Consider the following 11,417-nt stretch of genomic DNA (forward strand, 5'->3'; position numbering starts at 1 on the left):
CCAGTAGCTAGAATATAAAAGCAACATCTAATGAAGCAGTAGGTTGCAGTATTATCCTTCAGGACAAAGTTCTTGCCTTTTCCCACAGAGGGATCAACATGGTTATTTCCAGTGTATTCATTTTTCAGGGTAACTTGTCGGACATATTAAGATGCTCTAAGCTCTGATTGCTTGAATGATGTAGGTGAAGATCATTCTTGGCATGATTGCTGCATCAATTTGGACATACAGGATCTGGTTATAAACACAGGTTGTAACTGGGACACTCTTGCACAATGGGTCGGCACTCCCCTTGAGTTGGACTCACTTAGGCCTTCACCACAATTCCCCCTATGTTCTCCTGCATGCCTAAGGAAAGCCTATTCATTATGCTGCACCATCTACTTTATTCCAGCGAAAAATCTCTCTCTGGAGTATTTACTCAAATAGAAAGTAGCAAACTTCCTATATTCTTTTAGTGGTCTAAACACATACCTGGGTAAATGATAGAAGCAAATTCTCTGTCAGAATGAAAGCACTGATTTTATTAAAAAGTCAAGGCTTTTATTATGTTTATCACCATTACTTAAACAGATGGGATCTGAAAAACAAGAGAGCTGTGACTTCTACAGTTTATCTCAGCTGATGCTTTTCCAGCCAGAAATACACACAGAGAGAGAGACAAGCACGATAGAATAAAATAAGGATAGGAAGGTTACCAAAGGACTTAGATGATTTCCTAGAGTCAAAATGCTAGTTTCAATCTAGTTTTCATCAGCCACTATATATTTCCACTTCTTCTCTGCCTAGTATAGCTTTGTATATTTATCTGTGCTTTCATAATTTTCACAGAATCACAAGGCTAGACGGAATCTTAGAAATCTTTTAGTCCAACCCCCTGCCCAAGGCAGGTGACCTTATCATCCTGTTGTCCAATCTTTTGTTGAAAAACTCCAGTGATTGAATACCCACAACTCCAGGAGGCAAGCTGTTCCACTGGTTAATTGTTCTCACTATCAGGAAGATTCTCCTTGGTTCTAGTTTAGATCTCTCTTTAATGAGCTTCCATGCCTTGCTTCTTGTCCTGCCTTCAGGTATTGTGGAGAATAAATTGACCCCTTCTTTTCTGTGACACCCCCCCCCTCTAGTACAGGAAGATCTGTACTATCATGTCTATCATGTCACCCTTCTCTTCATTAGAGATACCTAGTTCCCTTAACCATTCATGATATGGACTAGCCTCCAGACCCCTTATAATATCTGTTGCTCTTTTCTGCATTCTTTCTTAGGGTCTCAGCATTGTTTAAGGATTACCCAGATCCCTCTCACAGGTACTATTATTGAGCCAAGTACTCCCTATTCTGTACCTGTGTATCTGGTTTTTCTTGCCTAAGTGCAAGACCTTACTTTTCTCACCATTGAACTGCATCTTGTTGCATCTGCTAAAGTGTCGGCAGTTCCCCCCACCTTGGTGTCATCTGCAAATTTGATAAACGCCCCTTCTAGACCTGTATCTAGATCATTTATGAAAATGTTGAAGAACACTGGGCCTAAGACAGAACTTTGAGGCACCTCACTGCATGCTTCCTCCATGTACAGTAGTTATAGTTCCTTTGAGGCCTTCAGACAGCTTGCCTTCAGACATTGTGGGTGCTTCATCACTCGAGGTGTCAAGCAATAAGGTTTTTAAGAAGAGTCACATTATAAAAAAAAAAGACAGTAAGGTTTGTTTGGCATGATAACCTTTTAACAAACTCATGCTTCTACTGATTGTCTTGTTCATTTTGTAGGTGCTTACAAATCTGTTGCTTATCTCTTTCAGTATTTTTCCAGGTATTGATGTCAAGCTGATTGGTCTTATCATTTCCTAAATTCACTTTTTTCCCCTTCTTGAAGATTGGAATCAGTTTCAGCTCTTTTCCAGGCTTGTTAGTTCCACAGTGCTCTGGGATCTTTGAAAGATTTGGTTCAGTGGTTCCAAGATCCCACTTGCCAGCTCCTTCAAAACTCTGGGATATAAACCATCTGGTCCTGGTGATTTGGACTTCTTTAGTGTACATAGGTGTTCTCTTATCAATTTCTTACATATTTTGACCTGCATTTCTGTTCTGTCTCTTACTCTGTTGTTGATCGATTGGGCTGTTTTTCCATAAAAGTAAAGAAGGAATTAAGCAGTTGTGCTTTTTCCTTGCTGCCCATTACCTTTTTGCCATCTTCTTCCATTAGAAGACCTATCATTTCTTAATTTTCTTCTAGTTCCTTACATACTAAAATTATTGAATATAATATATATTGAATAAACATACATATTGAAAATACATAATTTTGGGTCAGTTAAGGTGTACTGAAGATACACAGTTCGGAGCATCTAAAAATTATTTAATTGTGCCAAAGGATTGTGGGATTAACATGAAAAGTATAATTGCCACCCCAAATAATCCTCTTTTTTTAACAGAAAGTTATATATTGGTGTCTGCCATACATTGTGTTTGGAGTGGCAAGTGTATTATCTGGTCTTCTGAGTCTCTTACTTCCAGAAACCCTAAATAGCCCACTGTTGGAGACATTATCTGATATACCGGTTTGCTCATATCGAAGGCTTGAGGGTGAAGCCATGTCACTGAAGATCTTAGAAGATTCACAGGTATTTTATTTTATGTTAACTATCAAGTTGGTTAGGAAAACCTTTCTAAATTATTGTCATGTTAGCTTGTCATGATGGCTTTCAAGAAATAAAAACAAGGACTTATAGAGTACTCTACTTCTAGAGTTCATTATATGTTCATTGACATACAGGGAGTGCAGAATTATTAGGCAAATGAGTATTTTGACCACATCATCCTCTTTATGCATGTTGTCTTACTCCAAGCTGTATAGGCTCGAAAGCCTACTACCAATTAAGCATATTAGGTGATGTGCCTCTCTGTAATGAGAAGGGGTGTGGTCTAATGACATCAACACCCTGTATCAGGTGTGCATAATTATTAGGCAACTTCCTTTCCTTTGGCAAAATGGGTCAAAAGAAGGACTTGACAGGCTCAGAAAAGTCAAAAATAGTGAGATATCTTGCAGAGGGATGCAGCACTCTTAAAATTGCAAAGCTTCTGAAGCGTGATCATCGAACAATCAAGCGTTTCATTCAAAATAGTCAACAGGGTCGCAAGAAGCGTGTGGAGAAACCAAGGCGCAAAATAACTGCCCATGAACTGAAAAAAGTCAAGCGTGCAGCTGCCAAGATGCCACTTGCCACCAGTTTGGCCATATTTCAGAGCTGCAACATCACTGGAGTGCCCAAAAGCACAAGGTGTGCAATACTCAGAGACATGGCCAAGGTAAGAAAGGCTGAAAGACGACCACCACTGAACAAGACACACAAGCTGAAACGTCAAGACTGGGCCAAGAAATATCTCAAGACTGATTTTTCTAAGGTTTTATGGACTGATGAAATGAGAGTGAGTCTTGATGGGCCAGATGGATGGGCCCGTGGCTGGATTGGTAAAGGGCAGAGAGCTCCAGTCCGACTCAGACGCCAGCAAGGTGGAGGTGGAGTACTGGTTTGGGCTGGTATCATCAAAGATGAGCTTGTGGGGCCTTTTCGGGTTGAGGATGGAGTCAAGCTCAACTCCCAGTCCTACTGCCAGTTTCTGGAAGACACCTTCTTCAAGCAGTGGTACAGGAAGAAGTCTGCATCCTTCAAGAAAAACATGATTTTCATGCAGGACAATGCTCCATCACACGCGTCCAAGTACTCCACAGCGTGGCTGGCAAGAAAGGGTATAAAAGAAGGAAATCTAATGACATGGCCTCCTTGTTCACCTGATCTGAACCCCATTGAGAACCTGTGGTCCATCATCAAATGTGAGATTTACAAGGAGGGAAAACAGTACACCTCTCTGAACAGTGTCTGGGAGGCTGTGGTTGCTGCTGCACGCAATGTTGATGGTGAACAGATCAAAACACTGACAGAATCCATGGATGGCAGGCTTTTGAGTGTCCTTGCGAAGAAAGGTGGCTATATTGGTCACTGATTTGTTTTTGTTATGTTTTTGAATGTCAGAAATGTATATTTGTGAATGTTGAGATGTTATATTGGTTTCACTGGTAAAAATAAATAATTGAAATGGGTATATATTTGTTTTTTGTTAAGTTGCCTAATAATTATGCACAGTAATAGTCACCTGCACACACAGATATCCCCCTAAAATAGCTATAACTAAAAACAAACTAAAAACTACTTCCAAAAATATTCAGCTTTGATATTAATGAGTTTTTTGGGTTCATTGAGAACATGGTTGTTGTTCAATAATAAAATTAATCCTCAAAAATACAACTTGCCTAATAATTCTGCACTCCCTGTATAATAGGGCAAGATTGAAAGAAAAGGAGAAAAGGGGAGGAAAGTGGATAAGGTAGGCGAACTAGATCACCAAATTCACAAAAATGGCCTTGAAAGAGCTTTGGATAAGTAAAGTTTGGGCCTTAACTTTATTGGTAAATGAATCTAATTTGCTTTCAACCCTTTCTTCTTTAGGAAAATCTTAATTAGAAAGCAACAATTTAATAGGGGAATAGTATCTGCTATTCCCAAATACCTATTAAATTTCAGATAATGCCATTCAAGGCAGTAGTATACATAATTATACATATAAAATATATTAACACAAATGATTAACGTAGAATTTAATTGCAAATTTTAACTGCCTCCACCAAACTATTTTTACATGGAACTGACTTGTGTGTTATTTCAGTTTAGTCTCTTGCATGCAAAATCTGTTAAATATTGATTTCATTAAATTGAGGTTTTATTGTATGTATTACATTTCCACAGGCAAATATAGGAAAACTTTCTTAATATTCAGAAAAGCTTCCCATTCATCAGAAAGATGAGCCTCTGATTAAATTTCAAGAGTTGGACATAATCAGTTGCTAAATCTATTTATAATTCTGTCAACTGATGGCATTTTCCAGTCTCTGTTTTACATAATTGCTTTTTTTCTCTTAGAAATGTGGTGAACATTCTTCTTTAACTCCACCACCCCACCCCCAACTAAATTCACATAAAGAAATACATAAGAAGATCCCCAACAGTGTTATTATTTAAATCATTTTACGATACATAGTTCTTTGGCCAAAGAGATAACGTCTTACACATTTTAGTAGTTAGTACCTTTACCCTATCTTCTGACTGACAATTGAAAATACATGTAACAGAACAACAAAAATAGAACTACTGTCTTGTAGAGTGTTGAAAACTGAATGATCCAAGTTCTATTACTTAGCATGGAAATTTCTAGTCGATTTTCAGTCAATCCCCAAATTCATTCTTTGTGCTAAACCATGTTTTGAATGGCTTCTGAATAAGCCATAGTTGGTAGGTTTCATATAGCATACTAATTGGGTTGAAGTTGAAATATTCATGAATTATATCTCCCAATATCCAGTGTTTTTGGTTATGTTAGCTAGGGAACTATTGTTCTTCTATATCTCAAAGCCATAGTTTCCATCTTCTGGCATAAACTATAAAATGTGATTTACTATCTATAGAGGTTGCTTCATATGGTATTTTAAATCACAGTCAAACAGGCATAATTAGTGTCTGATGAGAATTGTGAAGATGGAAGAAGGGGCACCACAACAGAATCTGTTCTATTAGCCTTGGCTTTGCAACTTCCTGCTGGCTGCCCCACTCATTTTCATACTGGAAATGGGGAAGCTGGCAGGCATTTGAGGGGGAGGGGAGGCAAGGAAGGAAGGAAAGAAGGAGGAAGGAAGGAAGATTTCTGATGCTCCCTGCCAGCTTCCCACAAGGAAACCGAATGGGGAAGTCTGCAGGAAGTTGAAAGTCATGCCTGCTCCCACTGCTTTTTTGCCTGCTCATGGTGATTTTGTTTTTTCTGTCTAGGTAAGGAAATACAGTATCTCTGAAACTATGACTCGCTGGGGCACAAATTGCATTTTTGTTGTTCATTCGCTAAGTCACATCTGACTCTTTGCAACCCAATGGACCACAGCATGCCAGACTGCCCCACCCCCGTCCTCCACTGTGTCCCTGAGTCTGCCCAAACTCATGCCCACTGGGTCAATGAGACTATCTCATTGTCTGCCAGACTCTTCTCCTTTTGCCTTCAATCTTTCCCAACATCAGGGTCTTTTCCTATGAGTCCTCTCTTCTCAATTGGTGGCCAAAGCATTGAAGCTTCCGCTTCAATATCTGTCTTTCCAAGGAACAATCAAGATTGATTTCCTTTAGGATTGGCTGATTTGATCTTCTTGCAGTCCAAGGGACTCTCAAGAGTCTTCTCCAACACAATTTGGAAGCATCAATTCTTCGGCACTCAGCTTTCTTTATGAGTACAAATTGTATAGTATTTCTAATAAAATTAAAAAATACATGTTTATTGGAATACACCAGTATAATTTCCACTAGTAGTTACTGTATTTTCATATATGCTATTTCAATACTTTTTAAATCCTTAAAACCTTTGTAAATTATTCTTAATATGTCCATTGCAGTTGGAAAGCTAAAAACAGTAAGAGAAGGTAAACCTGCTAAAGACTTCTGTCTTCCACCCATACATTGGTAAAATGTTATTGCAGTCTCAAGATTGATCCTATTAATATTTTATCCAAAGCATGCTGAAGAAATATTCCTGAGATCAAACTCTTACTTTTGTTTTAGTCTGACCAAGATTCATCCAGGACCGAAAGTGACAATGAAGAATTCTATGATGCCAGTGAAGAGACTCAGATGATCAAGTGAGGGATCCCTGTCTAATATTAAGCCCTCTTTATGGAGAAAAAGCTGGGTAAAGCTTTCTTAAATGCCAGGTGCAATTGTGACAGTAGCAATATGATACTGTGCTTTTTTTAAAAAAAATGATTCAGTTATCATATTGTAATAGAAGACTACGGCCCCTAGGAGGCTCCCTTGACACATGGAGCTGACTGATTTAGGACAGTAAGAAATATGCAAGTGAACTGTTAGTTTTGAATTATGACAGTCCATCTGTTGTGTAGCCAAATCTTCAGCATATATTATAATTTTTTTTGCACTTTGTTTTTGTTAAGTGAATTTCATGTTTGTTGCACTTTGGTTTTATTTTACTCTACTGAAAATTTGACTATGGAAAGCTATTATTAGCTATTGAATAGGAAAAAAATGGTTTCAGATATTGCAAGATGTTACATTTATACTGTAAAATCTAATGCTGTATATAATATAGAATTGGTAAATGTTCAGGTTTTATAGTGTGTGATAATGTTGCAAAGAAGAGAAGTTCATAAGTTGAAATGACTGATGTTAAAAGGGAACTAATCATGATCTATGACATTTTTCAGATATACTTTTAATTATTGCCAAAGATCCTCCTTGATTTTTTTCAATCTATTGTATTTCCACATCTGGCAAAAAATAGCTTCTATGTCCACTTTCACTTTTCTGTTTGTGTAACATCAGGGGACTACAGAAATCTTTATGAGAATATAGTGGAATATATCCTTGAAATCAATGATTTATGTAGAAACTATCTACCTCAGTTTACGTAATTTATGAAATATGCTTGATGGTACCATTAACTTCATAAATGGGCTGAGCAATATAGTGTATTCCTTTGGGGAGGCTGAATAAGGGTGAAGGTGAAATAAGAACTACACTTGAGTAGGGCCTATGAGGAACAAATGACAAAATGTGTGGTATGATAATGCAACACAAACTCTCTTTGCAAGTACATAATGGGTGAAGTTTGCATCATGACATCAAGGCACACATATCGCTATTTTGACAAATTCTTGGCTTGCGGTGGCTATGTCTGGTAGAGCCAGCCTCATCAGTACAGAACACTATGTGAATTCAGGTTCAGAGGAATAAAACTATAACTTCTGCTATCTCACTTTTACTGAACTCCACCCCCTTAAATCCTGTTTTTAGCTATCCCAACTCTGTGCAGTTACTTCTGTTTTTACCCCTTGCTCTGATTGGCCAAAGCTTTAATCAAAAGCATTAAGTTAACCCAATTCACATCAGCATTCATTTTGCAGATTTGATATATTTTCTGCTGCTTCTAGGGTTGTTAAAACAATTTGCAAAGTTGCCCAATGAGAGGTAATCAGTGCTGTTATATTAACTGGCCCTCTTCATCTGTCACTTTCTTAAACTTTCTCCCCCTTAGACCTGCTCTGAGATGGACTTCATTCATTTTGTCACCTCCCAGTTTCCTGAGCACCTAGTTACAAGCTTAATTTTATACTCTGATATGCTAATGCATTATTACATTTCTGTTCTCGTTCTGGAAACACCACTGGGTGTCCAGCACAAGCAAGGCAAATCAGTCAGGAATTGACTCTTGATTCAAATCTCCCTTTAAAATTCTGTATGAACAAAGTTTAAGTTTCATCAGTAAGTGAAATGGTGACAAGTTGATACAAAGAGGTAACAGCCTAAATGGAGTTTACTGTATTTATGAATAGAAAATGAGAAGTCTATATATAATGCCAGCTTCCTTCTCTGTGACCACTTACTCTATAACCTCTCTTTGTCATCAAAGCCCAATCAAGTCCTGCCATTACTGAGGGCTTCTCCCTAGGTTTGCTATACCAACTAATCAGCTCTACCAACTTTCTTAGGGCTCCAGAAATCCAGTGATCAAAGGCAGAATATCTATCATTATCTTTATCAGTTGTCATCCATTATTTCAATGTAATTTAGTCTCTTTGCTGGACTATTTGGCAAAGATAATCCTGCCCTATGTTGTCCTCATCCCATTATTTTTGCTTTAAAAGAGATATAGAAAGGAATACTTCAAAAATGTAGTATGGAAACCACTGAATTCAACTGAAATGGGAAACTTCCAAAATTGAAGCAGCTGCAGGCATTTTGATGTTTCCCCCTTATATGCTAAGAATGAACATTTTTTAATCAAACCTAAAGTTGTTGTAATTGAATTGGACTGATTTGCTCAAATCTAAATTTTATTAGATTTCTGGTTACAGAAATCTGGCCTTAAATGTAGAGGATTCCATGTTCAAAAATATTTAATCACTAGTGATAGGCAAGTTACTCCTGATTTGTATTTGTTTTGCTTAAAAATAAATAAATCCAATGTATCCCATGTTGTATAAAAAACAAAGAGAGGATGTTTCCAATTTCCAAGCCAATCTGAGTTTGAACCCTCACCCTTATTCAAACTGATTTGTAATTATATAATTTTTAAAAGTTTTACATTATTTTAAAAAATGAAGTTTTATGGGTGGTTTACAATATGACATGCTTTAAAATGTGCCTGGAAACATACACAACAAAATCAAATAAAATATAAAATTGTGCTACTGTGAGCACCAGTTGGGATGAGCATTGCATAAATGGGATGCCCGCAGAGAAAAAACACTCTGGCTTGTAGTCGCCTCCTTTGGTGGAAGGCTTCATTAGAAGATCTTAAGGTGCAGGTAAGTACATATGGGGAAAAGTACTCTTTTAGGTTATAATCTGAGAGGTATCATGTACAGCATTTGGGAGAAAGATGGCATATCAAGCTAATAGACTGAAACCAAAGCACAGATACTGTGCCCTCAGCTATGCCTGTTATGCCCAGACAGTTTCTTATGGCATCAATGGCAGTCAGAATCCTGCTAATAGCGTATAATAATTGTGGCCTTGCAAATATGAAGTGTCTCTTTATGTTCCTGTCATCACGAGGCAACATTTTGCAAATCACCCTCTTAACTGATAAAGGGGCCAATCAATTGCCTCCCTTTTCTATATAATTTGGATGTTTGTATGCTTCTTTGGGGCGGCAATTAGCAATTAACAAGAGACAGTTCAGTTTTATATTTACCATCAAGAAAGAAAAGCAAGTGACAGACAAGGCTGAAATGTTGTGGCATTTACTGTCAATATAACAAGAGACAGAAATGAGAGATAAGGAACAAAGGCCATGGACTGTAATTTGAAAGTGGGTAAAAATAGGCACACAGGTGCAGAGGCAAAGGGCTGTATAGAAACAGAATATTTTACCAATGATATGGGGAAGATTGGATTGAACAAGGGAATGCCTGGCAATCAGAAAGCCTGTATCTAAGAAAATGTTCTGATGTTTGATATCTCTGAAGTTTTTTCCCTATAGTTTTGGGGTCAAAATTTTTATGATTTGTAACAGGAAATCTGTTACATGTAAAAAATGTTGTGAAGCGAGGGGGTCAGATTTCAGCTAAAATTGCTAGGTGCACACACAGAATGTTCTTATGAATAAATGAGTTACAGAGTCATGTGAAAAAAGCATATTGACAACATCAGGCTTGAGGATCCAACTAAATCACCAGGCTCATTCGATTTCCAAAAATCGTACTCAGCATAGTACTGTCAAAGCAAAATTAACTCTGAGGTTCCCAGACACCATGTCATAGAATTAAACAACAATCTCTCTGGCCAAATCTTCACCTTCTCAAGTATTCTCTGTGAACAATTTCACTTTGTTGTGGGAACCATCTGTTCTCCTCCACATCTGCTGCAGTGTCCTTGGAAATGTTTCAGGCTCTCGGGTTCTTCAGAGGAATCATAAAGGTTTCATTTTTCCATCTAAACACTCCCCTAACTCTAGTGGCAAGTTGAAACAAAGAGGCCCATAGCTGCCAATGTTTCATACTTGACACATTTCCAAATACATTCCCCAATTTATGAAATAAATTAACGTAATAAAAGAGTTGGAAAGGACTTTGGAGGCCTTGTAGTCCAGCCCCCTGCTCAAGAAGGAAACCCTATACCCTTTCAGACAAATGACCATCGGGTCTTGTCTTAAAAGCCTTCAGTGATGGAGCATCCACAACTTCTGAAGGCAAGCTGTTCCACTGACAAATGGACTTTTCTCCTCAGTTCTAGGTTGGTTCTCTCCTTGATTAGTTTCCATCCATTGCTTCTTGTCCTGCCTTCAGGGGCTTTGGAGATAATTAGATGCCATCAAATTAAATTTGACTGCTGTGACTGAATAGACAAATGCATCCAATTTGACCTGCCCCTGGTGATAGTAGCTCTTTCTAAAATGTTCATATGATCACCATGATTTCATCCTTTTACCATCTTGATAGGTCGAAAAGGCTCAGTAGCTTTAATGGTGCTGATAGATGCTAATGAAAGCTTGAGCTCCTAGTAGCATTATCTTCTGGTAAGTCTGAAAGGGGAATAAGGGAAGAAAAATAAGACTAATCCACAGAGGTGATGAGAACTGGGAGACTGGGAGACTCTATTGCTCCTTGAGGAAAACCAACTCACCTTGGAGGTAGCATTCCAAAATCAAATCTGGAAGAAGACACTGGTAAACCACATCAATATGGTTGTCAGCAAAATTCTATGTAGTGTATACATATTTTCAAAAACAGATCTTCCAGTGTCACTGCTAATTTGGTTTGGGTTTGTTTTTCAGTACTTCTTTTTTCAGGACTATCCAAAT

General features: G+C 37.9%; 1 protein-coding gene across 3 annotated transcripts in view; it reads left to right on the top strand.

The window, feature by feature from the left end:
* Positions 1 to 9,315, top strand: part of SLC22A15 (solute carrier family 22 member 15) — a 44,285-nt gene extending 34,970 nt beyond the window's left edge. For all 3 annotated transcript variants that reach the window (XR_014491772.1, XM_083356783.1, XM_083356784.1), the window contains 2 exons: positions 2,435 to 2,623; positions 6,659 to 9,315. Coding sequence is in view for 2 of the 3 variants with exons in the window: in XM_083356783.1 (XP_083212909.1) it covers positions 2,435 to 2,623; positions 6,659 to 6,739 (270 nt within the window). In the remaining variant the exon portion in view is untranslated. The remainder of the gene's footprint in view (positions 1 to 2,434; positions 2,624 to 6,658) is intronic.
* The last annotated feature ends 2,102 nt before the right edge of the window (positions 9,316 to 11,417 follow it).

Source organism: Vipera ursinii, assembly GCF_947247035.1.
Source record: "Vipera ursinii genome assembly, chromosome: 2".
NCBI lineage: Eukaryota > Metazoa > Chordata > Lepidosauria > Squamata > Viperidae > Vipera > Vipera ursinii.